Source organism: Eublepharis macularius, chromosome 6, assembly GCF_028583425.1.
Source record: "Eublepharis macularius isolate TG4126 chromosome 6, MPM_Emac_v1.0, whole genome shotgun sequence".
NCBI lineage: Eukaryota > Metazoa > Chordata > Lepidosauria > Squamata > Eublepharidae > Eublepharis > Eublepharis macularius.
Genome location: NC_072795.1, coordinates 102,641,038 through 102,660,344, shown reverse-complemented (window position 1 = coordinate 102,660,344; position 19,307 = coordinate 102,641,038). Strand labels below are relative to the sequence as shown.

General features: G+C 40.3%; 1 protein-coding gene across 3 annotated transcripts in view; it reads left to right on the top strand.

The window, feature by feature from the left end:
• Positions 1 to 10,578, top strand: part of PCGF5 (polycomb group ring finger 5) — a 55,663-nt gene extending 45,085 nt beyond the window's left edge. For all 3 annotated transcript variants that reach the window (XM_054982621.1, XM_054982622.1, XM_054982623.1), the window contains exon 10: positions 1,185 to 10,578. In XM_054982621.1, the coding sequence (XP_054838596.1) occupies positions 1,185 to 1,232 (48 nt within the window). In that variant the 3' untranslated portion in view covers positions 1,233 to 10,578. The remainder of the gene's footprint in view (positions 1 to 1,184) is intronic.
• The last annotated feature ends 8,729 nt before the right edge of the window (positions 10,579 to 19,307 follow it).

Sequence of the window (19,307 nt, the reverse complement as noted above, 5' to 3'; positions counted from 1 at the left end):
ATAGAATTGGACTCCAGGGTCTAATCTTCCTGAAACTCGGGGAGTCTTTGGAGAACAGGCAGGAATAGTTTCCCTGCAAGTTTGGTGCGGTTTGTTTGAAAAATGCCATCCTCAGCCCCGAATAGCCCCCAAATAGTTTTCCCCATAGGGAATAATGGAGAGTGACTGAGGTCACCTTCTTTGAAAAATGACCCCTCAGCCCACCAGATAACCTCCAGAGTGATTTCTCCATAGGGAATAATGGCTGAAAATTACTGAATCTTTCATAAATAACTGAACTGAATTAGAGAATCAATTTGGAATTCAGGGAATTCTGAATTTTTTCTCAGATTCAATTAAAAAATTGGATTTGCTGTTGATTTGGGGCGGGGTGCACACCCCTACCACTGGGTCAAGTAGAAGCAATTGATATAATTAATTACCACACTAGAATAGATGGAACTTAAAAATGCTGAGTTTGGCAGGACTATGCCCAATATATTTTGGAATCAAGTGTCAATCTAAGGATTATTGTAAATTGCCACCTGAACTAGTCCATGACTAGTTCAGGTGGCAGTTTATCATTTAGAATGTGGCATATCAGGTGGCATATCGTTTAGAATGTCTAGTCCTTCAGTACTGATTCCAGGAACTATATTAATTTATTTAGAGAATTGATACCCTGCTTTCCGTAATCTTTCAGTTTCCTCTTGCCAGTCATGGCCTGGCAGTGCATTGACCCTTATAAGGACTTTCCAACCCTCACCCCTAAAATTATCTCCTTGAAACCATAGCTAAGTTCCTGTTGGAGACTCTGAACCTCCCTGGTTGCAGCATCGTTCAGAGAGAGGAGAATGCCTAACATGTGCACTGGAAAAACCCTTTTTGCTTTCCATGGATGTAGGAGACCTAAGTTCTGTGTTGCAACTACAAGGGCATTTCAGACACAGCCTTTGCACCCTGTGCTGCACAAGTAGAGGTCAGGGCCTGGCTTTTCTATTCAAAATAAAGGTTTAAAACTCCAGTTTGATTATCTGATTCCCTTAACATAAAGTATGTTTTTATATTCCTGTAACACATTTCTTTAACATAAGTTTGTTTTTTAAAAAAAATCTATTGATATGTCTTTTAATAGTTGTACTAGTTTTTATTCTTCTGTGTATATACATTGTTTTTTATTTGTTTTGTTTTCATTGTGGTTTTAGTCTTACCCCATGGTACTGCAGTATCGACCCAGAATTGACTTCGGTTAGACCAAAGGGCCAGATCCCACTGAGATTAATCCTGCACTATGTTTACCCATCGACAGATTGCACAATGAATGGATGTGCCTGGACTGGGGGGACACAACCAGAATTTCAGCATGCAAATATGGACTTCTTATTCAGTTGATCACCTGTATCTTTCTCTTCCCCCTCCCCACCCAAATTAGAGTAAGCCAAGTGCCATTCTGCTACTGACGCATCCATAAGATATTTGTGGTATGTAAGTCTGCAAGTCATAGGCAAATTGTTCAATGTATAGTCAAGAGCCAGAATCTTTGGAATAGTTTGCTCTGCCTGTTAGAAATTTTCCCTGGCCCCTAGATTACATTAACAGAGGCCATGCGTCTTTCACATGTGATGTTGCAGTTTTTTCACATTTACTATTTTATGGAATAATGTTGCTTAAAAGAAGTACTGTATGAAAGGGTAAAGACTATACCTTTGGAAATATTTTGTATATAATATATGTTTAGAGATGTGGTTATTGTTCTTCTACCTTTCTTTCTTGTTCAGTTTCTCATAGGTCAGGGCATAACTCTCTCTTTAGTATGCAGAGGTCTTTTTGAAACATCTAAAAATTGGATTTTGTTCAGAGAAGTGAAACAATAATTATTGAACTGAAATTGTGTATACAGGCACTCATACAATGTCTCATAGCCTCCTTTAACTAGTGTATATGACTTACCTGGATTTTGAATCTGAGGAGTAGCAAATCAGCACACACGCAGCAGGTAAGGTTATTTGTTTTGGGTTTTTTTAATCTATTGTATAACAATTTTTAAAGTACATGCCTTAAGGGGAAACAGGAACTGTCATGTAAACTGACTCAAAAAAGTATGTGTTGGGTGTGTGAAACTGTTGCCCTTGCAAGCTTTCCTCTGAAATGTCAATTTTTCTCTAACTTTAGTAATAATCCAACAAAAGGGTAGTGTGCTTACATGTATTGAGGCCACTGTGCTTCAATAATCTTGTGTCAGTAAAAGACATCAACATATGCAGATAACCACATTTTGTGATTATCTGGAATATGGAAGCTGTTGAACAGTTGGTTGTCACATCTGAAACTGAAGTAGATTTAATATGGCAGAAAAGGTGTCTGACCCAAGTTATTGGCTACTTAAGAAAGTGGCGGATAATATTAAAATGATGATAATTGCCTTAAGTATCACACATGCATTTCTTTTGTTGTTCTTAAATGTTGTGTTGTGGGTTTGGATATCATCACAGAGATCCGAATATATTGTATATTGTTTCCTGTCTTCCATTACCTTTGCAGTGAAAAGCCAAATAATAGTACAGTTTAATAATTTGTACAACTTTTAATAAACGCAGTTACTTGCAGGAGAAATTACAGGAGTAAATTGCAGGAGTAATAATGGAATGATTCACTCTAGTAAGATAGAATGATACTGAAAATCCAGCTTTTTAAATGCAGAAAGAGTTAGACTATGAAAAGTTTTAGGCTATTACTTCTATAGGAGCATTGCATACTGCCCAAGACCAAATCCAGATTTGTTTCGTAGAACCCACATAAAAGAGACATGGGCTTCATTACAAGGGATCCACTGCCAAGCAGAGAACAGCATCCTCTCTCCATCCCGCCACTGTGCTTGTGCCATCCCATGTGATCAGTGCTGCCCCACATGACAGGGGATGTCTGTATTGAAGCCAGTGCCTGCTTCCCCCACCTGTAGTTACTGGTGTTGTCAGAGCTGATAGTACTGATTGCATGTTCGATCTTGTTGGCACATTGCAGAATTATCACTCCTATATCCCAACATCCTTTATATAATCATTTAGATCTAAATAGCTGCTTGGGTTCATGAGTGGACTTTTCCCTACTCAGTGACTGTTTTAGCTTTTTCTGTTTGAACTGCTGAGTTCCCTTGCTCCTATGCCATATCAAAAATTGTTTGAAATTTGCTTCATTTTAAAATTATTTTGTTATACTGCACATGGGGCTGTTCAAGAAGAAAAAAGTACCTTTGGCCTCATAGAATTAGTTTTGTGATTCCTGGATAGGTGCATCTGGCAGTAGACCTAATTGCATTACTGAAACCTCCTTCTATATGCGTATTAGCTTATCTTGATCTGGGCCATAATCTTTTTAGTGCTGTGTTTCAAAAGGTGACTTCAGACATTAACTGGAGGGCATAAAATGGGTTTAATAGTGTTTTGTATCTCTTTCTATGGTTCTACCTCTCAACAAGTATCTGTCATATTTCCTTGTGCTGGGGTAGAGATACCTGAACTCAGTGCATATCTATAATTTGTGCATCTTACCATGGGAAAAGATATGTAAGTCATCTATTTAGAAGTTATCAGAAACATGGAAAGGGATGCAAAAGCCACTTTTTTCAGTATTTCAGATAGTTTACAAAGTTGCAAATCAGTAATACACAATAAATTTATTGGCATTACCAGGGTACATCACTACCAGTTTACCCCTAGAAGCAACATCAGTCTTCTCTAGGAATTGTTGGAAACTTTATTGTAAAACCATAGAGTTTCTGCCAATTCCTAAAGAGGTATGGTATCACTTCTGAGGAAACTGTAAGTGATGTCAAACTGTCACTGCCTCCCTAATCTCCCACTGGTTACTAGTCTCCTTTTGGCTGTGCCTGGCAACCCCAGACATTACTAAAGTCTTGGCCGTTGATTTTAGTAAAAATAGTGCCAGACCAGGAAGTCTGTGTTGTATTCTACCAGTTTATTAGTATTGATACTAATGCTGGTTTGTTGCAGCAAATATTTATCTTCTCATACCAGTGCTCTTCCATTTTGAGAATTGTTGAAATTTGTACAGGCATAAAAACATTCTGAATTTTGTTCATATGAAGTATATGCCACTTCCCCTTTTATATCTAAATTATATTCAGGTTTCCTTTGTTGGCTCATGATGTGCTGTTTCAAAAATTCATTCCAATTGACTTAAAATGTATTCTCAAACTTATATATTTATTTTGATGGTATGATTGCTTTTGAGGATTTGGACAAGGTATTTTTAAGTGTAGTAATAATAAGGCTTGTTTTTTCTCATTTTGCTTTTTCACATGAATACAAACATTTGCTTCTGTATACAAAGACTTTCTGCAGAAGTTCAGTAAGCAAACACATTCTTCAGGCTGAAAACTTATGCCAATTTAATGTTTTTTTATTTTATTTTTGGACCCTAAATTTATGACAGCAAATATCTTTCCACATGAATCATGGAAATTCAAGGCAACCACGTCACATGAAACTCAGCCTTAAAATGTTCCTTGTGCATGTAATCTGGTGACCTGTACCTTGGCATAACTGATGCACGTGCATAGCACCTCTATCCAGTTGACTGGATAATTGTCCAAAGGCTGACCAACTCAGATGTCTTCTACAGAACTTCTTTGTACCTGAATGGAACATATATACATTTGACCACTCCTAAAAATGCTAATGAACCTAGAATAAATTCAGGATTGACTAGGGATTAGTAGAACACACAGAGAGAGATTTTTTGTGCCAAAGAAAGATTAAACAACTAAAGACATGAATATCCCACCAAAGCTGTTAACTGTATATGTAGATTTTTATAGTGAGCAATAAAAAAACTCAACTGGGGACAAAGATATCAAGTCTGCGAACAGTACTACTGTCTGCTGTGGCTCACTTCCTTTGAGGCCCTGTGCATGCTAGATTTCCCTTTCCTTTCTTTGAATGAAAAGTTACTCCATGCATCTTTCCCATACAGTATCTCATCTCAACTTAGGCATTGAAAGGACTGTAGGTCCAGTCCAGAGAACTACAAGGTTGCTGTGTATGCAACTAAATACTGCCTAGGGCACAAGTTTAGGGCACACAGAGACCCACAAATATAGAATAAGGTATTGGGTTACATACGTAAACTTTGCTTCCTGGATTGAGGCAATGACCTTTTACAATGTTAAATGCCAGAATGTTAAATTTATCCCTACTATACAAGCACACAGGTGGTGCCAGGTTTTGCTCCCACTAGGGTTGACAGATCTAGGTTGAGAAATTCCTGGAGATTTTGGGGGATACAGCCCAGGGAAGCAGGATTTGGGGAGATGAGAGACCTTAGCAGGGAATAATGCCATAGACTGCACCCTCTGAAGTAGCCATTTCCTCTAGGGGAACAGATCTCTGTATTCTAGAGATCAGCTGTAATTCTGGGAGATCACCAGCCACTACAGCCCAGGGAAGCAGGATTTGGGGAGATGAAAGACCTTAGCAGGGTTGCCAACCCAAATGGGTTGGCAACCCAAATTCCCACTAATGGAATCTGGACGGACTAGTAGTATACATTCAGCATAGGTCCTGTGCCAAATGATTTGCTTACTTTTTGTATGGTGTCCAATCTCAAATGCCTATATAGTACAATTCTGTTATATGACCAAAAATTTGATAATACTGAAACATTCAACTGTACAAACCCATTTATTCAAATTATTTATACAGAAAATATCCCAAAAACTTGCTCAGAAACGGTTATCTTTTGGAACTGACATTTGTGCTGGCTAAGGACACAACAACAACAAAACACTGTAAGTCCCATGCCTATTGTGATTGTTGCCAAAGAAAAGTATTGGACTGAATTTGCAGGGTGACATTGGCCGTTTCTCCCACCTCTTGAAAATAGCATCCTGTGGCATCCCAAAAACGGAATCATCGCTGCCTGCGTCCGGGTGACATCAGAAATTGTGTGAAGAAGCTGCCAGTGTTCTGTGAGTGAGGTGCTGTTTTTAAGACATGGGGAAACGGCCATTATCTTCCACTGTATTTTTTCTAGCAGCATCTTTATGTATGTTCTAGGAGTACGGAGTATGTGACAAGAAAAAAATAAATCCAAGACAGATGAAGAGCATAAACTGTATATTTCTTCTAGGAATGGGTGACAGACAAGACAAGTGGGGGACCTCATGTCTCCTCCTGCACCATGTCTTCTTGCCCTTCCCTGCCCCTCATAGCCTCTCCCATTTCTCCTTCCCATCCACCTTTCCTTTTCCCGCTCCACCCCAGACATCCTCTCCCCTATAGCCCAGTTGCATGGTGGGGGACCTGCAAGGACTTGTGTGGGGTACTTCACTTTTCCCTATATCCTCTTCCCCACATTTTTTCCTCTTTCCCTCTTCCTGGCAGCCTCCATATGCTCACCTTTACCTATGTCCTTCTCTCCTTCAAACCCACTAAACAACTTACCCTTTATCTTTCCCTCATCTTCATCCATATTTACTAATTTACTTCATTTATATACTGCATTTCTCCACAATTGGAACAAAGGCCAAAACAGTCCTGGAAAGGGCCCCTCCCCCTGCCTTTTACTGGCAGAAACAAAGCCTGGAACACTGGCCTGTTACTTGGTTTCCTAGCAACAACCACTGAGGGCATCTGGTTAAAGCTACCTGTGCTTCTTTTACACTTTTGGTTTTTTTTAACCCCTCCCCCCAGCAATGTGTGTGTTTTTAGATTTCATATTTTTCTGCAAACGAGACATTTTTCAGTTGCATAAAGAAGATCTGTCTTGTCTGTTCATGGCCCCAATGTCCAGATTTAAGTATCCACAGATCAGGGCCACTTTGCTATTAGTATATAAGATTAGTCATTTGAGGATTAGGGGCCCTGAACAGGAAATATTGTTTTGGTTGCCCAACAGTACTTTTTCATTAGATGAAGTTGCTTGCTAGAAAAGTGAGATTTGTAGCGGAGGGGTTTTTAGGAATGGAATTCCTCTCCTGGAACTGTATGCTTTGTCACAGTTGATTATTTCTGTGAATACTAGATTGTGCCTGGATGATTTTGTGCTGCTTTACAATTGGTCCCGCAACCATTTTATGATTTTAAAAAAAAAAAGTATTTACGTGGTTTAAAATCAAAAGTCATATCGGTTGCCTTCCAATCAGAAAGCACCATAATAATGAGGGTCTCAGTGATGGCAACTTACAAAAAAATACAAAGGCTTTTGTTTTCAATGCTTGGTTATACCTGGCCTATGAACCAAAAATTAAGTGCACATTTCATGTTGCAAAAGCACAACAAACTGAACAAACAAAATTCCAGGCTTTTAAAGATAGCAACAGGGTTTATTACATTACCTTTTGAAGTCTGAAAGTACAAATCTGGAGATTCAAAGCAAGGTGGTCTCATCCATTTACAAAATTTATGGTTTGGGAGGGCAAAATGCATTGCTTTCAATAATGCCTGCCTAATAAGTAGCACTGTATGATATAATGCATATACAATGCAGTACATTTGATTATTCGTTTCCAGAGCTCATTATAACATTAAAAGATGTTAGAAAATGCCAGAATTTAATATCTGCCTCTTAGATTAGTGGTAAGTTGTTTTCTAGGTTTCAAACAAAACATAAAATGCCCCTATTACACAGTCAGCCACTACAAAAAGGTACTATGCTGCATTTTTATAGTAGAGAATATACACATATCCCAGAGTAAATGCCGGAGGAGAGTGGCAAGGGTTGTATTCCTATGCATACTTGGTTGGGAGTAAGTTCCATGGGAATTATTTCTGAGAAAATGTGCATAGGTTTGGGCTGTAAGTGTCCTTACATAAGCTGTGATCCAAGTGATGAAAAGAGGGAGCTGGTTGACATTAGCAGTAATGCTTCTGTACTTCCTTGTATCATTTGTTGGTTATGAGTGTGTTACCATAGCCGTTCTTGCAATATGTTGAGATCTTAATACACAATACTTAGTTGCTAATTTTCTTTTTAATGTATGAAATGTTTTGAGCTTTTCTTGTCAAAAGTGGGAACATCTTATAACAAACCTTTTTGTGGTTGTAAAATTCAGCTTATGAATCATTCAGATTGAAGTGAAAAAATAAATTTTGTGAGGTCATTGGTTTAATGACTTAGTCTGTCCTACTTATTAAGAATATCTGTATTTTTGTAAAGGAAATGCACTTGTAAATATTGAGTCTGTTCTTGTTACCTGAGTGTTTTTTTAAAAACAAAAATGCTGCTGCTTAAGAGGATCACCTACTTTTTTTAAAAAAAGTTTTGTGCTCAGATGGCTTTGTTTGGATGGTGGCATGTTTCTTCTGTAAATAGCTGAATGGTTACACAACTGGGCTAAATGCGTTTTATATCTAGACTCAGCCAAGTATGTTTTGAGTAGGCCTCCGATTCTCTCATTAAATTTTCCCGAAGGCACACGATATAATGGTGCTGTTTTTTCATCTTTGATATTAGCTTCTTCCTGATCGGCAGCTTTTCTCATTTATTGTTGCTGTTGCGTTATACCAAATTCTGATTTCATTGTGAAGGTCACATTCCAGCCTGATTTGTCAGTGAATACGTAGTTTCCATTTGCAACTAAAAGCAAGGTTGTTAAATGACATTAATGTTATAAATAAATTTTAAAAAATTGTAACACTGGCCCATTGCGTGGGGCTGCGAGAGAGCCAGGGTAGAAAGAGGCAAGGCAGAATCTAGTGGCTCAGCAGTGGAATTTGGAGGATTTGGGCAGGAAAACAACTAGGATGAACTTGGAGGAGCGAGAGCAGAGCCGAATGTGGAGAAGTATGAATGCAGTTTATTGGACTTGTTAGTGTCTGCCTAATAAGGTAACAAGATATTCAACACAAGAGTTCTGTACTAAGGAGCTGACAGATAGGGCTACCAGCTTTGGTTTGGGAAATCCCTGGAGATTTGGTGGCGGTGGAATTTGGGTAGGAAGGGAGCTCAGCAGAGATGTGATGTTATTCTAGGATGTCTGTGGTATACTGTATAGTATACCATAGAGTCAGTCCTCCAAAGCTGCTGTTCCCTCCAGGAACTGACCTCTATAGTCTGAAGATTGGGTGTAATTCTAAGACCCCCACCTGGGAGGTTGTGAGCCCTGCTGACAGAAGACACTTTTAGTGGTAGCATTAGTAAGATACTGGCTGCTTGGCAACAATGATTATAAAACATGGTTTATTCTTATATCCAGTTAATAGTGGATATAAGTGAAGTGAAAAGAAAAACGATAGAAAATTCAAATATATATTTTTCCCAGAGCAAGGTAGGGTGATATACCTGGTACAGCATTTTTGAAAAGCTGTTCCCTAGGAAACTGCTGTTGGAGCACATAAGGTTGCAACTGCAATTCATGAATGACTAATACAAAGCAGTGTTTTCAGCAGAGCTCTTTAAAGACTTTGGAGGTGGGGGGAAAACAGCTTCTAATATTAGAACTGGTCACAAGAATTTGTGCAGGGGCTAAACCCTAGTTCATTCTCACCTTTCTTTTTAAGACAGCCGTTAGCAACTAAATATCAGCATAAATGCAGTAGAGCCAAATTTAATGGTCACATCTTGATATCATTCCTGGCCTCCATATCTTTATATGGATATGCATCTTCCTTTCAGTAGACCCACATGACTGACCAGGTTCCCGTCTTCTCTGTCTCCTTAATGTTTTTGTCAGGTGTCCAACAGTGATGGATAGTCTTTGTGTGTACATTTTTTCCATTAGCAGTGAATTATACCAAAGCTGTTTAAAGTCAGTTACTGCCGTTTGAGCTCAAGTAGATTTCTCTGAGCCGCGTTTTAGCCCACAGTCACACGTTTGCCCTGGAAACAGTGGAAAGCTGTTATTATAGTAGCTGGACTTATATAAAACCTAAGGTGAAGTATAGATCATCAGTTTATTTTGGGGCTAGGGTATGCCTTTTAAACTTTAATTTAGATCAAAAGGCAATGTCTACCAGTTAGATTCATAGTACCATGTAAAAATGGTAGAAATAGTTCAGTGAAGTACAATAAACATTTTTGAAAGTGAGGCTGCAAAATGCACTAAACCACAGAAATATATACTAGTTTACCCACTCACACTTAACCTGTGTTAGTAATTTGTAGCACATGGATGGCATAAAAAGGGGAGAAAGAACAAAATGTCCCTCAGTTTGTTCTTTCATGGCTGTCTAGTAGAGATTCATACTTCTCACAGGCAATCGATTGGCCATTTTCCAGCCAGTTAAATACGTTGCTTCTAATTTATTTTAAATACATACTGTGAGTGTGCTTTGAACTGTGTTCAATGCTAATATCAAGGATGTCCAGAGGCACCATTGTAAGTTGCTAAGGGAAACCACACCCATATATGGTCCATATGCTGCAATATGCTTCTAACCCAGTTGGATTAAAACCCAAGAAAATCAAGATGGACAAGTTGTATAATTAATCTGCTTGTTAGCACTGAACTGCTCTTTCCTGAAAGCAATAAATATATTCATGTTGTAACATCAGTTGTGCAGCACACAATACAGGGCATTTTGTTGCAGTTTTGTTTTCTATATAATTTATTTTGTGCTATAAAAAATTCTTTGGTCTATGTGGAAATTTGTCTCATTTGAGTGAGTGTGTTTTCTGGGTATAATTTATTTAACAACAGGGCTGAAACTTCACATGATTAGAATTCAGTTGACTTGAATCTCAAGTAATCCTAATGTCAACACCTCTTGTTGCATGTAATTTCTGCTCATTTTTTAGTCTTTTGCTATTCCAATGTAACAAGTATATAAGCTTCCTCCTGGAACTGGTTAGGGGATCTTTCAGAGAGGTATGATGTGAAGACCTGCCATCAGAAGTACATAAAGCACAGAAGTGTTTTGTAAATTGGTATGAGCCTCTTAGGATCACAGCCTCAATTTTTTTTAAACAAAAGTTTTTCAAATAAGTTGTGTCAAGGTGTTGATTCTAGTTTACAACTTCTGCTAGCAAAAAGAGTCATATAGACTATCAATACAGCAGCTTAAGTTTAGAAAGAGAAGGAAGTGGAGAGCAGAGCCATAGCCAAGAAGAGACACCACGCAAAATGCTTCTGTGCCGGTATTTGATTATGTAAGAAGCCAAAATGGGGACACAAACAAACAAATTGTTCATAGGGTGAAATATGAAGCATGTCCCTTCACACAAATACTAGACGTTTGTTTTGTGAAAATGTGTTGTGTAAACACATTCGCCCAAATTACATGACCATGCCCTCATGTACTTCACTACAACATAAAAAAGAACATGTACATGAAAGAACTGGACCCATATTTTCCCAGAACAGGGGATTTAGGTCCACTTCAAAAGTGAAATTTTTTTCCTGCCCAACCCACATACAAGCAGTGAAAAAATAAACACTCACTGCAATGGATGTTTTTCTCCTGCAGGCCATCATGAATACCCTTCTTCATTTGCCCTCCTGTTTTCTTCACTCAGTGTCATCTGACATAAACCACACAATGCCCTAAGTATCTATCAACCTGGCTGGTTTATTTACAGCACTGAGTATTTATTTATTTATTAACAAGATTTCTACCTCGCTTTTCTACCCTCACAGGGCCACCATGATAGCTAACAAATTTAATACATACAAATTAAAATGTCAACAACATAAAAGCCATTAAAACCAACACATAACGGCATGATTAAAACAATTTAAAACCAACATTTAAAATAAATACTAAAAATAGTTTAAAACATTGTGGGGAGGAGACATAGATGGAATGCCAAGCGAAACAAGTGTTTACTCACTGGTGGATGGGGAGAGGCAAGGGGAGAAAGTTCCAGAGTTTTGATGCTGCTGCTGAGAAGCCCCTCTCCTGTCCTGAGTCGCCACACCCACCTAATCTCGGAAGGCAGGGGCACCTAAATCAGGGCCTCTGAAGATAACTGCAGTTATCAGGTAGGTTTGGAAGGGCGTAGGGTGTCCTCCAAGTATGTTGGTTCCAAACCATATAGGACTAAAGGCCAGCACCAGTACTTTGAATTGTATCCTGAAACAGATTGGGACCCAGGTGTAGATGAGTCAAGACTGGAGTTATATATTCCCTGTGACCCACTCCAGTCAGCATCTTGGCTGCAGTATTCTGCATCAGTTGAAGTTTCCAAATACTTTTCAAGGGCAGCCCCACACACAGTATATTGTAGTAACCTAAACTAGATTTAACCAAGGTGTGTATCATAGTGGCCAGATCTTTTCTGCCCAGGAAAACTGCATCTGTCTAACCTGTTGAAGCTGATAAAAGGTATCCCTGGCTATAGTTGCCACCTGCTTATCCAACAGAAGGTCCAAAAGCACTCCCAAAGTACAAGGAAGTGGAACCCACCCAGAATAAGTGAAACCTTATATCCTGGGTCAAACTTTCTTCTCACTGGTAGCACTTCTGTCTTGTCAGGATTAAGCTTCAGTTTGTTAACATGTATTAACTTCAAAACTGCTACCAGCCTCTGCTTACTGCAACAACCACAATGCTCCATCTAGTCTATTTCATCTACCAAAATTAATGTGTTACCCAAGTAGGAGGTCTCCTTAATTGGTTGGGGGAATTAGCATTAAGGAGGCAAGCAAGAGGGTGTGACTGGTAATCGCCACCAATGTGTATGGGGATTACTCCTTTAGAGAACTCTCAGATAAATTAGGCAGATGTTCAACTGGAAAAGGTGTTTTTTTATTATTAAAGAGAAGATAAAATGGGCAAATGTACACAAAACCACACACAGCACACATACAAGTCTAACTAAGAAAATCAGGGAGGAAAAGGTGAGAAAGCAGTTTAGGGAGGGTGATAATTACCAGTCTTGAAGACAGAGGTCCATGAAGACAGCAACAAAACAACCAATGTTTAATGAAGAGAAAGAACTCAAATGAATTTGAGGGTGTACGTTGGGTCCTGACACACACACACATTTCACATGCCTGGGGAGTCCAATTATGTGGCAAAACATTCCCTGGGGCAAGACTGACATCTTTGCCCCAAAGCAATGGCTTAATGGTTGTCTCCTGAGGTGGGCAAAGGAGAGGGGAGAGGTTTCCTAAGGTGGACTATAGGTGTGAAAAATACTTGATGACCTATTGAGTACAGGGTGGGAAAAGTTAACAGGTTTGCTGAATAGCTTGAGTTTTGCTTGATTAAGGTGGATAGGTAAGGGGAAGCAAAGTTAGGTGTTGACGGGATGAGACAGCAGCTTCCTGGGAGCCTCATTGTTCTACATTATGCATCTCTCCGGGGCAAGGAGGGGGCTGTTGGTCAACCAGTTGCTCTGAATCACCTCTTGTAATTTTCCAGGTTCCCGTCCAGTTGGCATCCATTCTACCTTGGGCCAAGCAGCGCCTTGTGCTTATGGAATATAAGGATAATATTTCATCTATAAACTGCCCTCTCAGTGTGAGGAGGGATCTGACTGCTAATACAAGGGGCACTTTGCTAGATTTGATGAACTCAAATACAGTTAGCAAATGTCCTGCTGCTAGACGAAGAACCTATTATTAAATTTGGAAAATATGTGAGCCCCCTTTGTTGCATGCAAGAGCCTTTCCCTGCTTTTTCTTAGCTTGCAGTGAATAATAAAACATTTAAAGAACGTGTGATGATTGCTTCTCCATATTTTTAAAGGTCTGTTAATCTTTACTCCTCCATGTATCTCTAAATACACATGTTGTTACATATTTTAATTGAGGAAATGAGATCCCTTTTGTATAAATAGTTCCGAAAAACTGGGGAAGAGTGTTTTTGAACTTAAGAATATTTTCTCTTCCTCTGTTATTTTAATGGGACACATGCCAACCATTTTATGAATTATGAATGCAGAAGGCTCATTTACAAATGAAGTTGCTGGAATCTTGCCATTAGAATGAGGAATTTGCATTGCAAGATGCCAGCACATTTTTGTTTAAGTCAAAACTGAATGATTAAATAACTTTTTCCATGAAAGGGAAAATTCCATGCAAGGGGGAAAAAAAAGAAACATGCAGGGCATGCAGCAAAGCCACCTGTAGAGCTAAGACTGTTCCAATCATTCTTCTTTCATAGGAGAAAATGGTAAACTAAATAGAAACCTAAGATTACACTCTTAAAAATAAAAAAGAGAAAATAATTTGGGAAGGAGAGACAGGAAACTAGTACAGGCAAAAAGAATGACATATTCAAAAAGGTATCCCTGGTTGCTTACAAAATTTGGCTTCTTTGGAGAATCATAATGTGCTCCAATAGTACCCCCCACCCTTCCTCAATATACAGTTTCCCAAAACCCGCTTTACTTTGCTCTTTTTTTGAAACAGTACAATCCAAACACATTATGTGGAAGGAATGGCATGCTTTTTCCTGCTGCAAAATGCCACCCACACTGGCACCATTTTCTTGCCATCAGCTCTTTGCAGATGCTATTTCCCCAACTTTTATTTCTGCTGTGCCATTCCATCACCACTTACTATTTTCCATTTCAAATTTCAGTTTCCCTAAATTCCAAGATTTTGTTTTTAAAATGAAGTCTCTAGCCCTTTGTTGAGAGATGAGAGGGAAATATAAGGGCAGTTTTTGTCCTTGATTGTCTGGAGATGAATGGAGAGGGGAAGCGGCAAGACAGCTTTAAAGGATACTTTGCTGATGTTGTACTATAGTGCATGTCACTGTGAAGAGAAAAAAGGTGACAGTGGCTGTGACAACGATGTCCCAAGAGCCAATGAAGGGTTGCCGTGGAGACAAGTGGAGCATATGCAGAAGGGGGTGGGTTTAGAAAGAAAGAAAGACAGTTCACAAAAACACTTCCCATGCAGAATCCCCATTGCCAACATGCATGCTTCTGCATTTGCAGTGGTGATAAAAGCAACACAGAGGATCATTGCCATGTAGAAGCAGCTTCTGTGGGTGGCATCTCTACAGCAGGAAAAGGTGCGCCATTCCTTCCACACAATGTACTTGGATTGTGTTCTTTGCAAAAAAAGATCAAAGCAAAGCAAGTTTGAGAAATACTGTATTGAGGAGTCTCTATCAGGAAAGAAGGAACAGGAATGTCAACTATGAAGGTTCTATCAAGCCTGATATAAATGCCCAACCTTTTGCTCTTGCCTAGTGTTCTGGCTCCTGCTTCCAGGGCCTGCAGCTTCCCACATATTTCACTCCCCTCAGCCCTACCTGGGGAAACCAGCCAGCTAAATGTAGAGGAAAACTACACATTATGCACAAAAACTCATAATATGATCTCAATGCTGTTTTATGCATGCAGCTTTAGGAGCAGTGAATTTGGAGCAGAGAAGCAATGGGGGGGGGGGCTTAACCCTTTCCCTGCCTGCAGCTTCTCTATCCAAGTTGTCTCCACCTGTTTGTTGTTGTGCAGTTTCAGGCAATAGCCAACATGCGCTCTGAAGACAGATCAATTTGTAGCAGATAGGTTGAGGGCAGGGAACAGCTTCAGCAACCTTCCATTGCTACTTTACATTTTTGAAAAAAATGAGATTGGCGCTCCAATAATTGTATTTGCATTTGTAGTTAAGTACTTTAAAATCCTATTGGTTTCAGTAGGATGGTTAAACAGTTAAAGATCTGATTTTGCACTTAATAAGACAAGTAACTTTGGCTGAAGCATGCTCTATAAGAACTGAATATGAGAAATCAGTGAATGGAAAGAAAGAGTTAGGAAGGCAAATCAAATTTTTAAGATACGTTTAGAAATATTTTAGAAATAACAGTCAGGGCAAGAGAGGCAAACTGTGTGTGCGCCTGAGAGAAAGTCTTATGTGTATTTGAGTAAGAAATTGATATCAGAAGCAGGCAAACTGTGTGCGCAGCCTGAGAGAAGATCTGAGTGACTGTGTCTATGAAAAGTAACTTTAAGAACAAATAATACTCTTTTGAAACCATCAAGCTTAAGAAATAATATGAAACTAATACGCTTATAACGTATAACGATAAACGTTTTTTTTTCCCAACCCAGAGTATCTGTTATTCCCATATCCCATTCCTATCCTCAGGGCCACATAGTCCCATGAAGGAGACTGACGCTTGCACACGTGATTAAAGGGGAAGTTATTTTGGAATATAATTCCTGGTGTCAGAAATCTACCCAGAGGAGGCAATAAGAAAAGGGTTAAAGGCAAAATCTAACTGAGAGAAAGAAAGGGGTCATAACATCACCTTTCTCCCTAATGGAAATCCAAAGCAACTCACACAATTCTCCTCTCCTCCGTTTTATCCTCACAACAATCCTGTGAGGGAGTTAGGCTGAGAGCATGTGACTCATCCAAGGTCACCTAGCCAGCTTACAAGGCAGAGTGGGCATTCAAACCCAGGACTCCCCGATCCTAGTCTGACACTCTAACCACGGTACCACACAAGTTTATTGCATGCCCATCATTTTGCTATTACTTTGTATTTATTATCTCCTCCTTCCCTTATTTATCATGAAGTCTTATCTACCACAAGTTTAAATGCCACAAACTTTCTTAATAGAATCCTGGAAAATGTAGTTTCCTAACACTGCTGAGAATTCTGTTCGAGAGAGCTTAGGTTTCTTCACAGTTATCAACTCTAGAGTTCTCAAGTAAGTCAGAATGATTGTGAAACCTGATTTAAGTCTGTGGTAGACATGCCCTTAATCTTAGTCCCTGAAGAATTCAGTTTGTTGGAGAATGATATTAAATCTTAAGTTTGCAAAACAAACTGTTATCTGAACTCAGATTATTCTCTCATGTTTTCTGAATGTACAGTGTGCGCTTATCTAAACTCTTTTGTAACACTATGCAAATAGGCATTTGTTCATCTTCTAGACCAGTGGTTCTCAACCTGGGCCCATATGGCCCCCCCAGGGGTCCCCAGGATATTCCAAGGGGGCCACAGGTAAAAATTGCATAAATGGGAGGCCATGGCACGAGACTAGGGGGCCACAGAGGGAAGTGAGAAGTGAAGAAAGCAGAGAAGTGACCGAGAAAAGAAAACAGAAAAGACAGTGTGTGGGGTGCTGTTTCTTCATGCAAGTGTAACCCTGAGTCCACTGGGGGAGCTAAAGAGCAGGGGTATTCCATATAAGGAAGAAAAAGTGCAATTTCTCCAGAGTTATTGGGAGGCCTGAAGGACTTCAGGTTTTGTTATAAACCTACATATTTGATATTCTAGGTATGAGAATTCCTATACTTATGTTGATTGGCTATCAGTTTGTATTTTGATTGTTGTTGTGAATGTTTGTAATGGATGTTATATGAATCTTCTGAGAGTTATTGGAGGGCCTGAACTGCCCTCCAGCTTTATTATAAAAGCATGTATTCATAGGCCAGGGCTACATGGAAATCTTGAAAGGAGGAACAGACAGACCAAGGCCATTTCCACACACGTTGAATAATGCACTTTCAATGCACTTTCACAATCCTTTTGAAGTGGATTTTTTGTTCCACACACGGAAAATCAGTTTCAAATGTTCACTAAAGAGTATTGAAAGTGGATTATCCAACGTGTGGAAACACGTTTAAATAGCAGATCATAAGACCAAAGTAAACCTCAAGTGTTGAGGATGCAAACTAATTGTTAGCAGTCATACCCCTTCTACTCACTGAAAGGGCAGCTTATGAATATAAAATATCATAAACCCCTTTCCCGTGTGCCATGAGCACAAAACACTGCCTGGCAAGGCGGAACAGATGCCAATGCCAGCTGGAGTTGGAAAACTACCAGAAGGTGAGTCAGATTGACTAACTGCCCCTCCATGCCCTGGAGAAGCACTTAAGAAAAACAAAGAGTTCCTCCAGAAGTTCCTACTTTATCCCATCAGCACTCTTCCACACCTTCCCTCACCCACCTTCTCAATCAGGGCTATTCAGGGACCCTGATACTCCTTTCCCATCTAGCAATCACCATCAAGCTCCCTTCTCACCTATAGTTTCTTTGAGATATGCACAATCAAACCTTCCCAATTTATTGTTTCACTTCTGGAGAAGCCATTAAGCTATTGTTTCAGGGGCAGAAGACATAGTTCTGCCCCAGATACATTTTGCTCTGTAATTAGGCTGCCCCCAGCCATGTGCTGTGTGCATGTTCCTTGGATGCATATGCACATCTTTAGATGCGTGTCTGAGCCTTCTTGCTGTGAAGTGCTGGTTCCTCATGCTGCTGCCTCCACAGGTTTTCTAGTTAGCCCTGTGTGTATGCTGTGGGTGTTTTTCTGTGTGTTTGCCTTTGCTGCTCCTTTAACAAAAAACATTCCTGTTGAGCACCTGCCTGGTTCATTCAGAGAGTTCTCTAAGGGAACAATCATGGTATACATTGATGGAGATATCCTGGTTACTCCCTCTCATTGTGTCTCCTTGAATGCTAATTCCCCCAACTCACAAGGAGGACCCCTGCCCCATTTAGGGTAACATCAAGGCCATTGAACCAATTGCATTTCATAAACTAAAAGAAGCGTCCAGGCTTCCAAAGACTGCTAATAGTTCAATTGTATACTACAAGGATAATCCCATAGTTTATTTCTCCAGTAACTTTAGAATCTCTGCCTGCTCAAATCACTGGCCTTTGAGGTGGTTTTTTGCTTGGGACTGGGCTGTTGCCTCATTAAAATAGTTCCTGGACTCAGGGCTGGCACGTCCATGGAAGGGGGCCAGCAGCCACCTCAAGCACTGAGGCACCGGGGTGAGGGCGCACACTGTGGAACTGGCAGCGGCAGCACTGGCGGCTGAGCGGAAGGGCTGGGAAGCCGCCTGTGCACTGTCCTGGCCGTCTGCCACACCTGGCCTGCAGCTGCTGCACCCAACTGGGAGCGCATGCTGGCGGCAGCAGCACAGGGCAGTCTGAGTGGGCAGCCTCCCAGCCCTTCCACTCAGTTGCCCCATGCTGCCGCCGCCGCCTGCACACAACTGCGGGCCAGATGCAGCAAGCAGCCAGGGCAGCGCGGGGCAGCTGAGCAGGAGGGCTTGGAGGCCACCCGCGCACTGTCCCAGCTGCCTGCTGCGCCAATGGGGCCAGCTTGCAGCAGCATGCTGCGTGATGACGTCACACACAGTGACGTCATCATGCAGTCTGGGTGCACGTGCGTGTGGGGGCGGCAACAGCCTTGAAGCTGCCCCCCAGCCTCAGGTGCCAGAAACTCTAGCACCAGCCCTGCCTGAACTCCTGAAAACTTTATGGATCTCCATTGTTTACTTCTTCTTGCCAGAATGCAACAGCTATAATCACATACCAGTCCAGCAATAATAAAATCGCATGCCTGTCAGTATCTTACACCAAATGCTGACAAGATTGGGTCTTAAGATCTGGACCTGAAAAAATTATCTGCTTGAAAAACTTTAACTTTGTAATAGCTGGCCTGAC